Below are 15793 nucleotides of genomic sequence, written 5' to 3' on the forward strand. Positions count from 1 at the left end.
AGCACAAAACCATTAAGTACCAAAAAGCCCATAATTTCTTAAAAATAATACTTAATTTAAGAGGAAAATAAATATAACTAAATACATTATAACAAATATTTGTTGTTGGTTTCGTGTTGTTTTTTAAATTTAATTTTCAGGCAGTTTTTCTATTGTTTTATTATTTATTTATATATGGAAAGAAAAACCTCATTCTTTAAACACTCATCTAACACTCCCCACACAAATCAACTATCTTATACAAAAAACACAAGAAATACACAAACAATTGTAACTCACTTTATGAGTTACATGAAAATAGAATACCAAAACAAATTGTATCGAAACTGATTTAAACAAACGGAAAACTGTAAATATCCCCAGCTGATTCAAAATATAAGTGTATTCCCTTTTTCTTCTTCTTCTTCTGTTTTTTTGTTATAACAATTAACTAAATTTTCGTAGTTTATATTTTTGTTGTTTTATTATTCAAGACTCAAACCAAATGCTAGCTCGTACTTTTGCTCTTTGCTTTTTGTTGTAATGCTGTTTTTTTTCTTCTTTGTGGCTCTGTTTTGTGTGGTTTTTTGTTTTTAATTTTAGTAAATATCCTCCTTCAGATAATCAATATCTTGTTGTTTAGTGTGTTTTGTTTTTATCTTTGGGTTTTTCTTGTTTTAGTTTTTGTAATGTTATCGTCAAGCGTAAATTTTCTTTATGTATTTTTTTCTTAGCTGTGTAATTTTTTACTTTTGTTTGAGTTTATTTTCGTATTATATTTTTTCTTTTATTTCTCTATATGTATTACCTCTTTCCGTTCTCCAATCCAGTGTTTTACTTCATTTCCTGCTGGCGCTTTTTCTACTTAAATCTGCTTGCAGAGCTCCGGTCCTTACTATTATTTGGTTTTTATTAAGTTATTTGTTGTTGTTGTGGTTGCAATTAATATTTATGAAGTTGGCTGCAAATGAAGATTGATACGTTTACACGAGAACATAATGAATAGGGCAGCTAGTGTATAGGGCATTAGGTGTAACATATAGTTATTGTTGTTCAGCGTAGATGTGCCATGATTGCACAAATCTGTGGTGCAGGCACAATAGATGGCCTGTACATCATGGGTACCCGAACGCTTAAGGCAGGCACCATCATCTGTGTTGTTGTCACGTATATAACCGCAACCGCGCACAATGCGTACTTTGCCATAAACTGAAAGTAGATGAAGATGGAATTAAAAGATATTTTCGCAAACTATATTCCGTTTTTTAAAATGTAAATATAACGGGTATGAGGTAATGTTATTTTTTGAGAATTCCGTATGAAAATTAGTTTAATTTTCTAATGCAAAAGAGCAGTTTGAAATTTTTTTAAAAGTCCAAATTTTTATATTTTGCAGTTTTCCTTGCGGCAACTGTCAGTTTGAGGAAGAGAGAGAGAGACGAGGCATATGGGAACCTTTTACCTCTTAACACACTTTCTCACCGACAAACTGACGATTGCTCAATAATAAGTACCTAATGTAAAATCGGGACTATGTACAACGCTAATGGCAAACCTTTTGTTCAAGTAAAGTTGCTCGGTTTGAGTTTTACGTTAATAGAAATACTGTTGATTAACTTTTTCTGAAAGAAAATGTCTATAGACGAGCTTTGGCCACTTTCTTCTATAAAAATGGACTTGGTGAATATGTTTTATGTATTAAAAAGTCCACTGATGAACCTTTTTTACAAGCATTCCAGTTGGAAATTTTGTTGTACCAAAATTGCTAGACTTGTTTTTTTATATTCTAAAAATTTAATATTTATGGGAAAAAAGAACAAATTGGCATTTTAAACTTACCCTTTTGTATGGTTTTACGGCATAAAACTGGGACCTTATCCTTAAGATGTTCACGTGGTTCCTGTTTGCTGCAGTTAACCTCACCTATCGAATAGGGATCGAATGGGTCACCGCAACGACGATCATATTCACTATTACAATCATAGCACATAAGAGCCGTTGTAACTGCAAAAGAAAATCAATTAATTATAACAAATGTTTAAATACAGTCGGATATACCAATTATATCTATCGTAAAAATCATGGTTTAATAATAAAGGTTAGCTAAACCTTCCTGCCAATTTAATTTTTTTTCTTTCGACTGTTCCTAAAACGTCAAAACAATGTACACAATCTTTGTATGTGTGTGTGATGTTTGAATAATATGCCAACAATTTTAAAAACAATCGAATTCAATGATTTTCAAAATTGTTTTTAGAACATTTGTGTGGAAGAAATCGTTCAGCTTATTATTGAAACACACATTTTATCATAACCACAACTCGATTACGTGGAGAATCCTTGGCTCTTCATTGGTATTTTGTAAACAAACCCACTTGTTGCCTTTTTGTTTACTAATTTTGAAGTTTTATGAATTCAGGAAAAACAAGGGTTCTATAGATTTTTTTCATTTAAATCTACCTCTTTACTTATACCATGGTAAAAATGTAAAAAGCAATACCCAATTACGTATGTACATATTTTAATTTTACCTCGTTTAAATTGTAAAATCTTAAAGCCTAGTTGTAGGCAATAGCCTACACATGTTTCGTATTCATACACGCTATGCTAAGACTGGCTATTTTTAACATAATCCACTTAAACGGTTTGAATGATAATTACACACGTGCCGCGTATAAGTTTGTACTCTGTGATGCGGCCAAAAGAATGCATATTTTTATTTATCTGTCATTGGTATATGAGAAATATTCCTTGGTGTATGCAAACTTTAATCTTGAGAGCTACAAAAGTTTTTCTATAAGCTACTTAATGACCTCTTCTTTTCCAAAAATATACATCTCTCTTAAAACGTATGTCAAGTTTTATAAAAATATAAGTAAAACATATTAAGAGCATATAAACGTAGCTTTACACGCAGAGAAAAAATATTTTTCGCTTTTGTTGGAACAAAAATATATGTTTTGGTTCCAAAAATGTATTTGTTTTGTTCAAACATTGTAATCCAAATCCAAAAATACCATCTTTTGTTCCAAACATAGAAAACAAAAACAACTTTCGAATTTCCGCAATATTGTTAAAATCGTTAACAATACCGATTGTAGGAACTATCATAATCTAATTTTGTTTACAAAAAGTATTGTCAATACAGAAAACCAGCCCAGAAATTTTTGATTTGAGTGCATATACTTCTCATATACACTTTTCGCATAACTTGGATATAAATGTCGCGTATAATATTGCAATCATTGATGAACACAATACATGGTTTGCTGCATTGGCTGACAACAAAGACAAACAAAAAGCCACAAGAACCCACCACAACATAAGGAATAATTAAACACCATAACAAACATGAAAAGGAAAGAAGAATGAAACAAAACAGAAACAAATAAAAACAAGAGTTTCACAAGTACATACAAATAAAAACAAAGGTAAAGGCAGCATGTCATACAAACACACCACAACTCACCAAAATTGTTTTTTCAACACGGCATCGAATAGCGAGAGAAGAGAAACAAATGTTCGAAGAAAAGAGAGAAATATTGTTCAGTTGACACAAACTATTTTTGGATTTACAATACTACATGAGGAATCCAACAATATGTTAACAATACATATTTTGCTCTTGGAATATTGTTGGATCAAACATATTTTTTTCTCTGCGTGTACGGAGTCATTAAACTTTATTAAGAGTATAAAAACATAGCCTGAAGCTCTAAAAACATCAAACGTTCAAGTAAAGCTGAACGTAATTTCTGATAGAAGAATAAAGAAAAAGTCAATCTATGTTGCCCTTGCTCTTTTATTCTTCTATCAGAAATGACGTCCAACTTTGCTGAAACGTTGGATGTGTTTAGGGCTTAACAGAGTCGTTAACCTTTATGACACAGCTGTCTTAATCAAACACAGTTCACCTGTTCAAAATGCATTAAGCTACATGGCCAAGAATTAAACTAGATCTGTAGAATAATAACTCTACATTAGCTTTGTTCCTTTACTTTTTATTGGAAAAAGTGAAAACTGTCAAAATTGCTCTCTCATGGCCATGCGATTCTCTAACACATTTTTTGATTTACCGACAAAAATCGGTAAAATTAAAATGCTTATAAATTCGGTAATTAACAATATTTTTCGGTAAGTTAGCGACAAAAAGAAAGTAGTCGTAAAGTTCTACCGATAGCAAAAGTGTCGTCAACTTTTACTTGAACTTTTCATTCATAATTTTGCGTTTTAATTTTACCGACATTTGTCGGTAATTGAAAAAATGAGTTAGAAAATCGCACTACGGATAACATGTCAAAAGGAAACATAAAAATTCAAGTTTTTCTTTTATTTCACTCTTTTTAAAATTGTTTTGTCAGCGTTCTCTTTTTTTTCTTTTTTTTTTGTTACTTTTTTATTCATTGCCAAATAATCGTCAAACAAATGTCGAAAATCAGTTTTCAGACAAATTTCTTCGGGTAAAACTGAAAACTGATTTTCGACATTTGTTTGACAATTATTTGGCAATGAATAAAAAAGTAACAAAAAAAAAAAAAAGAGAACGCTGACAAAACAATTTTAAAAAGAGTGAAATAAAAGAAGAAACTTGAATTTTTATGTTTCTTTTTGACATGTTACCCGTAGTGCGATTCTCTAACTCATTTTTTGAATTACCGATAAATGTCGGTAAAATTAAAACGCAAAATTATGAATGAAAAGTTCACTGTTGCTATCGGTAGAACTTTACGACTACTTTCTTTTGGTGGTAGAAGATAATGTTATTTTTGTTCTCACTCTCTTAAAAATTGCATCCACTTTTACCACCTTTTTAGGGTTAAGGAACGCTTTGCAGGTTCAAATGATAAGAAATGGTAACCTCAAGCAAGTAAAGGAACACAACTATTATGTTAATCTTCAAAAAAATATGTTCACTAAACACAGCTCAATCTTTCTAGCAATGGTCATTCTATTAATGATGTTTGACCTGTAAAATTTTCTTAATGGGGATATTATCAACGAAAAACAGCATTAAAAAGCTTCTTTTAGAAGATAATTCATTCATTCATTAATTCAAAACATTTGTGTTAACTAAACACAGTTCAATTGTCCCAGTGATGATCATTAAGCTACCTGGCCACACATCCCAATAGTTTCATTAATATGGCGTGCGAATCGCCCTAATACTTGTGCCAGACTATGAAAATGTTTTGAGCTTGTGGGTAAGAAGGGAGACAGGAGGCTCTTTCACCTAAAAGCTAAACAATTTTCATGTGCTATTTTCAATGTCTGGCACAAGAGTTAAACTAAAAAACTCATGTGTTAACTGAACACAGCTAAATTGCGGGAGAGGCTATCATTAAGCCACATGGTCACACACCAAACACAATTGACAAACTCTGTGAATTTCATTTTAAAAAATTCATGAAATTAGGCGTTGTTAGATCAAATTCCCTACTACAGCAATTTTATGATTTTACTCGATCTAGAAACGCATAATTTTGTGAAATGTTTTAATGAAATACACGATAGTGTGGTTAAAAATATGCCGAAACGTGAACCTATGGAAACATTTTTTTGGTGAAAAAGTGTTGTAACAATTAGGATTCCTAATTCACTTTATATTTCATTTATTTTTACAAAATTGCCAAAAATTTGTTAACCCGACTGTCTGTGAAAAAATGATGGACAGCTGGAAGACAGCCGACAAATGTTTGTATGTGTTAGTAAATCAGAGTTGTATTTGAAGACAAACTTTCTGGTGTAAACGTCTAGTAAGTCATTTCTGGTAAAACAATAAAGAACGACAGAGCCAAATACCAGAAATAACTTAAGGCCCCGGCACATGCGGTCCGTTGAGTGTCGCGTTACAACTACCACAAACAATCTTCAAGAACAAATTTGGCATCACTTACACATTTTTCATGTGCTTTTTTTTTAGCGCGAGGCGCGACTCGCAACGGACCGTATGGACCGAAGCCTTAAATCAAGTATGCGAAGATGCTCATGTACGGAGCCCTAACTTTTATAGCGGACACAGAATGTTTCATATAAGTTTGTGAATAAGGAAGACTATTGGGCGTTCACCGCTCCCTCTTCCAATAACTGAGAACTATTCCAATTTATATTGCAGTGTCATGCAGATATGGCTTTGAACTGCCCTAGTTCTATAGTTAACTTTGTGTCAAATAAATACTGTTCAACTATAAAGGCCTAGGTACATAAGCTGCCTTGCCTGCATGCCTTGCTTGCTTCTGATAAAATAATAAAAAAAAAGAAACGGACAATCCAGTTCGAAATTCGCTCGACCTTCTTTATGCTTTTATTTTTATTATGTCAGAAATGAAGCAAGAAAGCAAGGCAAGCAGGTGAGGCAATAGATGTCAGGAATGGGTGCATTTAAGGGATTGCTCTGGACTTGCCCACGCGAGGGACTACGATAGGAACTATGTTGCAGCATGCTGCGCGCACACAGCCCCCAGTGAATCGTCGTCGTCAGATTACGAAACTCCTTCGTCGTCGGATTACGAAACTCCCCCGCAGTCCCCCCAACAGCAGCCGCACGCGCAGCATTTAACACCAGCCGTTGTTGTTCCAATCCCAGAAAATGCATCCTTTTTGCAATTTAATTGCAATGGGCTCCGAGGTAAGATCGATGTAATAGTGGAATTTATGAATCGGAAAAAGATCAAGGGCGCGGCGGTGCAGGAAACCATGCTGAACGACCACAGCTTAGTACGTTGTGATGGTTACAACGTAATAAGGAAAGATCGCACCAGATGTGGAGGTGGGGGATTAGCTTTCCTTTTCCACCAGTCTGTTCAATACAGACCTATCTCGCTTGAGCCTGCCTCTAATGACATGGAATGTATGGGGGTAGCAGTCAGGTGTGAAACTGCCGAGATAGAGTTGCTGAACGTATACATCCCTCCGAAAAATAGCTGTATCTCAGATTATACGCCTGACATTAGCCCGCTTTTGGAAGGTCATAATCGTCTGGTACTGGAGGACTTTAATGCGCATCATGAGAGGTATAGCGCTGACTGAGCAGATTGATAGCTCTACGTTTTGCTCGGTCGATGAGGGCGCCCCTACCAGAATTAGAGGAGCGTGTCACAGTTCGCCAGACAAAACCATCGTATCACCTGGTCTGACAAATGACGCCACCAGGCAACCCGTCATTTCCCTTGTATCAGACCATCTCCCCATAATTGTCTCCATCAGCAGACCACCCGATTTCATCACCTCTGAACGCCGCACATTCGTCAATCATGGGAAAGCTGATTGGCTGAGTTTCAGAGAGTTCACCAATCACCGCTTCAGAGAATTGACCAATCCTTCTGATGTTCGGGTAGCGGAAAGGACGTTCCGAGACATCATCAATGCTGCAGCCGCTCGCCATATACCTGCTGGTCGAATACCAAATTTCCCAGCAGAGGCGACGGGATTAGCAAATGAGCGTGATGAGCTTCGACAAAGCAACCCCGACGACCCCAGAGTCAGGGAGCTGACACTGGAAGTTAACAGGCTGGTCGGCGAACATAACAAGTGGTTAAATCATCTGAAGAGTTGCAACTTTGGAGCCGGTATAAGTAAATTGTGGACAACGGTTAAGTCACTCTCGAACCCCGGAAGGAGGGATGACAGGACCTCAGTCACGTTCGGCGACGTTACGTTGACTGACCCGAAGAGGTGTGCAAGTTACTTCAATCGACTGTTTGTCGAGCACCCCGAGAGTGACAGGGTGAAGAGAAGAGTGTTACGTCCCATTAGATCTCTTCCTGCCGAGGATGAACCACCACAGTTTACAATGGATGATGTTGCGAATGCCATCAGGAACGCTAAATCATCCAAAGCGTTGGGCCCTGACGGAATTTCCATCGTAATGTTGAAACAGCTGGATGAGCCGGGTGTGGAGTATCTCACTAAAGTTCTCAACCTGTCGCTAGCCACCCTTATTGTTCCCGAAGTCTGGAAAATGGGCAGGGTGGTCCCGCTACTGAAGCCAGGCAAGGATGCCAACAAAGGCATCGTACAGGCCGATTTCGCTATTGTCTCCCGTAGCGAAGACCCTTGAGGCCTTATACTATGTTTACATTTACGAAATCCACTCGATTTCATCTGTCAATTCCATTGCTCAAACGTAAAATGAAATCCAATCGATTTCAGATGAGTTTTCATTTGACGTATACACAAAGGAATTGACAGATGAAATCGAGTGGATTTCGTAAATGTAAACATAGTCTTAGTCCTCCACAGCATTAGAAATAGCTATCAAGTTGCCGATCATGAGCATGGATTCCGTAAGCAGCACAGCACGACAACAGCGCTGCACACCATCTCCACACATATTTGTGGAGGGCTCAACCAGGAGCGGCCGTGTGATAGAACAGTGATGGTGGCGCTTGACTTATCAAAAGCATTTGATACTGTCAAGCACTCCACGCTGTTCGAGGACATCGAGCAGACAACCCTCCGGCCAAGTCTGAAACGTTGGATAATCAACTATATGTGTGGTCGCCAGTCGTATGTGGAATTTAGGAACAAGAAATCCAAGCCCCGTAGAGTGAAACAGGGAGTTCCCCAAGGAGGGGTGATATCTCCGGAACTGTTTAACCTCTACCTTTCCTGTATTCCGCCCCCTCCAGACGGCATTGAGATCGTAACGTATGCGGATGATTGTACGATCCTGGCGTCAGGTACTTCCCTGATGACATCTGTGAGAGACTGAACTCCTATTTAACCGATCTAACCACCTTTTCCCACGCGAGGAATATGCAGATATTCGCCACTAAATCGACGGCCAGTCTGTTCACCACATGGACGGCGCAGTATAGAAGAGAGTTGAATATCAGTGTCGATGGTAACAGAATTCCGACCACAAACTGCCCCAAAATTTTAGGGGTCACATTCGACACCAGTTTCACGTCGTCCGCGCATGCCACAGCTATCTGCGATAAACTGAAATGTAGGAACAAGGTCCTCAAGTCCCTAGCCGGCAGCACTTGGGGTGCAGATAAAGAAACCTTGTTGACCACGTATAAAGCGATAGGTCTGTGGTAAGCTATGCGGCGCCAGTTTGGTCTCCGAATTTATGTGACACGCAGTGGGATAAGATTCAAATTTGTCAGAATGCCTCCCTGAGAACAGCAACAGGGTGCCTCCTCAAATCTACAGTGGACCATCTACATGAAGACGCAAAGATTCTTCCAGTACGACAACATAATGAGATGCTATTGTTGCAGTACTTGCGCGGGTGTTACCGTGAGAGCCATCCCAATCACCATCTGCTGGCCACCGATACACCCAGGCATAGCAAGAAGGATATTCATGCTCTAGAGATGACGGTCCAACAATAAAGGAGAGAACCTCTAGATCAACAGGCATATCAGGCAGGTTTGAACAGCATTCACACGGACACAGTTGCTAAGTGAATGCAGTCATTGGAGCACATCCCCCATCTATTGCAGCTGAAGAGCGTCAGCTGCCACGACAAACCAGAGTAGTTTTGGCTCAATTACGCTCAGGATATTGGAGTCGCCTAAATTTCTATTGGGCGGGAATCGATTGCACCGTGCAAGACATCTATCCAGTATGCAGCATGGGCCCGCACGATACTAAGCACCTATTGAACTGCCCCGCCAAGCCTACTCATCTGACTCCAGTGGATCTGTGGTTACATGCCATCGAAGTAGCCAACTTCCTGGAACTGGAGATAGACCCAGAGCCAGATTGAACAGGAGAACGAACATACAAACATAATAATAAAACACTGTTACAACAACAACAGCAGGTGAGGCAGCTTATGTACCATTAAGTTACCTTCCCACACGTCAAACTATTAACATTTTGTATTGAATTAGTAGAAATATTGCCTCCTTTGAGTTATTTAATAATAGAATGTGTTCAGAGAAGCTCTCTTCGAAAACTGAGAAATAGTCCATACAATGTTTTGGTGTTTGACTTGGGAGTAATGACTGCGAACTCCCCTAATAATGAAATAACATCTCTGTCAACTAAACACAGTTCAAATGATGGTCAATTTATCACAAAGTACCTAGTACACATCAAACTATTGGTCTGTTCCAGAACTGCAAGAATCTACTAATTTTTACTATTTTTTCCGATAACATAAAGGGAAAAATGCTATCGTAGTAAAAAATAGTAGCTTCTTGCAGGTTCTGGAACAAAGCATATTATCATTTTTGAATTAATTGAATAATCTCATTTTTCGATAAATTGCTCAATTATACGCAATATAGGAATTAATAAAGATTATTATTTAAAACTTAATTTCTTTACTTGAATATGTTTAATGTCGAATAATATTGGCACAAATTACAAGCACAATTTATTTTCTAATTAATATTCACTGGACTTTCTTAACCCTACGATCCATAACCACATGGACGAACGGGAGTCCATAACCAGGGTACCCGGGTACCCAAGTGAAGTTTTTTTCGTTTATATTCAAATAAAATAATATTTGTATGTACAAATTATTAAAATCGCTTAGTTTTTACATCTCAACTGTACAAATTTCATGTTTGTAAGATAAAATTGGTTTCTATGAGCATTTTCTAGGATAGAAAGGCTCACAAAAAAGGACTAGTTTTGTGTTTTAAGTAGAAAATGTTGGGTTTTTTATTTGTGTACCCGGGTACCCTGGTCATGAACCCCCGTATACAAAAACTTTAAAGTCATTTTTTTGTTCATATATTTAACCAAATTTGATAAACTTTTATCCAGTCTCTAAGTTTGGCCGAAATCCCTGATGATCCGGAGTTTCATGTTGATATCTTCAAAAATAAAGGAACAGCAGCACTTTAAAGTTCAAAAAGTACCCGGGTACCTGGTTATGGACCCCCGTATACAAAAACTTTAAAGTCATTTTTTAGTTAATATATTTAACCAAATTTGATAAACTTTTATCCAGTCTCTAAGTTTAGCCGAAATCTCTGATGATCCGGAGTTTCATGTTGATAGCTTCAATAATAAAGGAACAGCAGCACTTTAAAGTTCAAAAAAGTACCCGTGTACCTGGTTATGGATCGTAGGGTTAATTTAGGATAAATTGACCAATTTGTACATAAAATTTTAATTAATACAGACTATTTTTACCATATTTTAAGTAAAGTAAAAGATACCTGCAAGAAGATACTATTTTTACTACGATAACATTTTTTTACTTTATGTTATCGGAAAAAATAACAGAACAATTATTTTACTTGAAATATATTTAGTATTAAATAATTTTGGCACAATTTGCCATCACAATTACTTCTGCATAATCTATTGACATACATTTTTCGATGAGGACATGGACATGTATACATACATTACATTGTATACAATTGACGAGCTGAGACTTTAAGCTGGTGGCCGATATAAAAAACGGACATGGATATGCACAATACAATTGACATGTTCCAATGAATGTGGGTTAAAAAGCTAACAATACTTGTTATACATTTGCTATGATATTGCTGGTAATAAAACTAAAGTTTTCACTGTAACTAAAAATTCTTTACAAAGCAAAGTAACTGTCATTAAAACATGATTAATGCTCTATTTTGTATTCCCCAAACCTAATAAAAACTCAAAATCACTTTTATTATGACCCCCTAAAGGCTAAATGGGGAATTATTTAAATCCCTTAAGGCCATAAACTGTCAACCCTACTACCCACTACATTTTTTTATGCGTTACGCATCCCAACTAATCACTGCAAACACTTCAGATTTTTTTTTTTTTTGTACAAATAGATTTCGTACTTACCATGCAGGCATGCCAAGAAGGCAACCAAAAGTAATGTTCTTTCCATAAATGGTGACATTGTTAACTAATTGTTTTGTGGTTGTTGTGTGTTTTTTGTTGTTTTACTCTTTAGAGGTTTTCTGTTCTGCTGTAGTTGCAGTAAGTTTTTTCTTCTGTTTTTTTTTTTAGCGGATTAAGGAAATGGTTAGAGACAACAGCACCACCACAAAGTCTTTACAAAATTACAAATCAAGCACGAAACGACGACGTTAGACGTTATCACTGAACCAATAAGCCAACCAACCGCGAACAAACTAACAACTGATTGATGAACGACGACACACACAAATTTGTTCACAACAATAATATAACGGTTCTATTTCTTATTCTCTTCCTTTAAAGCTGTAAGGTTTGGTTGTGTGATGGATATTCTCTCAGCAGCAGCAGTAGTTGGTTGTCAGCAACAATTAAATCAATAGAGATTCGAAAACACAAAACCCGCACTCAGTAGTGATATATCCTTCGTACTGTTTTTTTATTTCGTTATTTCATCTATTTTATTTTTTTCGTCTCTATATTTCGCTTCCTTTTTGTATGGCACCAACACACTCACACAGAGAGAGAGAAATCAAAGAAACCAAACCGTTAATGTCGAATGTTAAATCAACAACAACATATCGCAGTGTAGCTTTTAGAATAGAACTGTACAGAGCCATAATCCGCAAAGAGGAAGCAAGAGAGTGACATGCAAAGAGAATATAGAAGAAGAAGAAAAAAATAAATGTTATTAATAATGTTAGTTATATGAAAGCATGTTATTGTTTCATAATACCGAAAAAGATTACCGAGAAATGTCATTGTCATATAACAATTTGTTTTTACTTTTGTTTTCTTAAGTCACAGTTTGGCATTAAAGAAATTTGTTTGTAGACGCGAGATGTTGTTTTTAAGCATATCTGTTAATTGATATTACTCTATTCCACAAATAGATTAACGCAGTATAGTATAAGAAAGTTAAGAACTCAACAGTTCAGAACTCTCATTAGATAATAAACCCATGTTTTCGAAAGAAATCGATTTTAAGGTTTACAGGTCTCCGATAGTAAATGGTAAATGATATAAGATTTTAACGTAAAAATCCAGTACAGTTTCAACTTAAAGGCCTGGGTACATAAGCTGCCCCGCCTGATTGCCTTAAGGCCTGGGTACCTTGCTTTCCTGCTTCATTTCTGACATAATAAAAATAAAATAGTAAAGAAGGCCGAGCAAATTTCGAACTGGGTTGCCCTTTTCTTTTTTATTCTTTTATCAGAAGCAAGCAAGGCAAGCTTATGTACTCAGGCCTTAGCTTATGTACTCAGGCCTTAACTTTTCTGCTTCATTTCTGACATAATAAAAATAAAAGAATAAAGAAGGCCGAGCAAATTTCGAACTGGGTTGCCCTTTTCTTTTTTATTATTTTATCAGGAGCAAGCAAGGCAAGCATGCGAGGTAGCTTATGTACCCAGGCCTTAATTTGTTGTATACATAACTCCTCCAAACAGTGATAATCCACCACACCAGTGAAACCTCGGAGGAGTGAGAAAAATTTATAGAAGTACTACTTTGGATCCCAGAAATATCCAGAATTATTTCATTGTATTGCCTATAGTACTTTTACGAAATCCACTCGATTTCAACTGTCAATTCCTTTGCGTATACGTCAAATGAAATCTCATCTGAAATCCATGTGATTTTATCTGACGTTTAAAGGGCTGTTTACACCATATATCAATGTCATATGAGCTGTCATTTCTTTCACCCATTCGACATTCTCTATGTTTGTCAAAATTGACGTCATCCATATAACTTTCAATTTGTGCGTTCATACCTACAAGTGTTATTTTCGTATGACATAACCTATAAATATAAAAACAGATGTTTTTGCCATTGTTTACATTTATTGTTGAGTTGCAAATTTGCGCAAATTTTAATTTTGGTTGAAGGAAAATGAATATCTAGCATGTTTGTTGTGGTAGAATAGGTTTTTGGGGTTATAGAGGCATTTATGTTTTCGCCACAAAGCAATCATTTCCAAGACTGCTTCTTACGACCAATCGATCTGAAAATTACATTATAAACACCCTTTGTTTACTTTTCTAAATATTTAAATATACATAACTTTCCATTTTCTTTTTTTAAAGATTTTGTTTTTCATTTTCTTTTTTTGAGAATGACAGAAAACAGCTGATAAATTTATGTTTACATACATGAATGCCGTATCAAATAGAGCGCTCCCTAAATGTAAAATTTACATATGAGTTGCCAAATCATTTTGATAGAGGAAAATTTTCATAGTGGTCACACTATGTGTACAACATTCGCAGGTAGAAAATTTGACATCTCATACGACATTGATAGATGGTGTAAACAACCCTTAAGCGTTGGAATTGACAGTTGAAATCGAGTGGATTTCGTAAATGTAAACCTAGCATAGTCCCGGTCTACACTAGAGTAATTACAATGAAATTTTGGCATGAAATATTGCATTTTTGGGGAAACACACATATTTTCAAGAAACTAGTATACACGCTTTCATGTGTTCTGCAATTTTGCTTTGTTGCAGTATTCGTATGAAACAATCAGACCGTTTTATTTTAGATTTTCTTTTACTTTCATGTCAAAATTTCAGTGAAATTACTCTTAGTGTGGCCCGGGACGTAGTGTCAACTGCCCTAGTTCGGAAATAATAGGCTGTTTTTATTACAGTTTTTTGTCGGGTTTACGTTTTTATAAGGATTTGTTTGACGTACACGCAATGGAATTGACGTTTGAAACCCAGTGGGTTTGTTAAATCTGGTTTTATGTAAACGTACTGTTATATGCTGTTTATATTAGAGCTTTTTGCAGGGTTAACCTTCTTTGAGAGGATTTGTTTGAAATATAAGCAATGGAATTGACATTTAAAACCCAGTCGGTTTGTTAAATCCGGTTATATATAAACGGGGTATTACACTTGTGTTAACTAAACACAGCTCAACTATTTGATTTTCATTAAGCTATCTGCCACACATCAAATTATCATAATGTTGTGTTGAATTAATGGAAAATATCGGCCCCTTTGAGTTCTTTAATAATAGCATATATTAAGAGAATCAAAACGCTCTTTGCCGAAAATTGAGATATATTCCATAAAATGTATTGATGTTTGACTTGGGGGAAACTACTGCGAACCCCTCTAATACCATAATATCATTTGTGTCAACTAAACACAGTCCAATTTATAGTTTACTGATCATTAAGCTACATAGCCACACATCAAACTCTCATTATTTGGTAGTGTTTTACTAGAAAATAGCGACGTCACCTTTGAGTTGTATGTTGAGATGTGTTCATATTGCTTAACTGTACATATACAATATTGGAAATATTAAAGATTTGTATTTTCACATTTAAGTAAACTTAACAATTCATTTACTTGAACGTTTAGTATCACATTCTTTTGGGACAATTTACAGTTACTTCAGTACTTCGACTTCCAGTCGAAGCCAGTACTACTACCAGTTGTACCAACACGTTTGGGACTGATCGCCCACATCATTCCAACAGGAAATAACATGCTGTCCTCTTTGACTCCACAAAGAACCCACAGGAAACGCAACAACAGAAAACACAAACTATTCAAAGATACTCCGCACTACATCAATGACAAAATTGGCGTCGCATTAACGACCCACAAACTTCGGGTAGAAATATCCATGTGAGAGAGTTTATTCTACTACTCGTAAGTCCACTGAACATATGACGCGTAAAACCACTTAAATAACTTAAGGCCTCTGCACAATGGCACCTTTGAGTGCCGCATTACAACGACCACATGAAAAGGTCACTTTTTAATGTAGTTGTAGTTTTGACTTTTATTTCCTTTTGCATATTGATTCCAAATCAAGGGACTATTGATAAGCAGCACTTAAGGTCAGAACAGAATCAATCGTCGCTTGCTTCCCCAAATGTCAAATTATAAAGGAATGCCAGAGCCTCTTTGCAAATCCGCCTGCGTTCCCCGTGGTATTCCTTTATAATTTGACATTTGGGAAGC

At 36.1% G+C, this 15793-nt stretch overlaps 1 protein-coding gene across 3 annotated transcripts in view; it reads right to left on the reverse strand.

Moving 5' to 3' along the window:
* Positions 1 to 721: 721 nt before the first annotated feature.
* LOC141406568 (UPAR/Ly6 domain-containing protein crok) overlaps positions 722 to 15793 on the reverse strand; it is a 33220-nt gene continuing 18148 nt past the window's right edge. For all 3 annotated transcript variants that reach the window (XM_073992296.1, XM_073992297.1, XM_073992299.1), the window contains exons 2-4: positions 11737 to 12417; positions 1819 to 1983; positions 722 to 1188 (exon numbers count right to left, since the gene is read on the reverse strand). In XM_073992296.1, coding sequence (XP_073848397.1) covers positions 929 to 1188; positions 1819 to 1983; positions 11737 to 11794 — 483 coding nt within the window. In that variant the 5' untranslated portion in view covers positions 11795 to 12417 and the 3' untranslated portion in view covers positions 722 to 928. The remainder of the gene's footprint in view (positions 1189 to 1818; positions 1984 to 11736; positions 12418 to 15793) is intronic.

The sequence above is a fragment of the Musca autumnalis genome, unplaced genomic scaffold (assembly GCF_047663935.1).
Source record: "Musca autumnalis isolate F117 unplaced genomic scaffold, ASM4766393v1 scaffold_5, whole genome shotgun sequence".
In the NCBI taxonomy this organism is placed as follows: Eukaryota; Metazoa; Arthropoda; class Insecta; order Diptera; family Muscidae; genus Musca; species Musca autumnalis.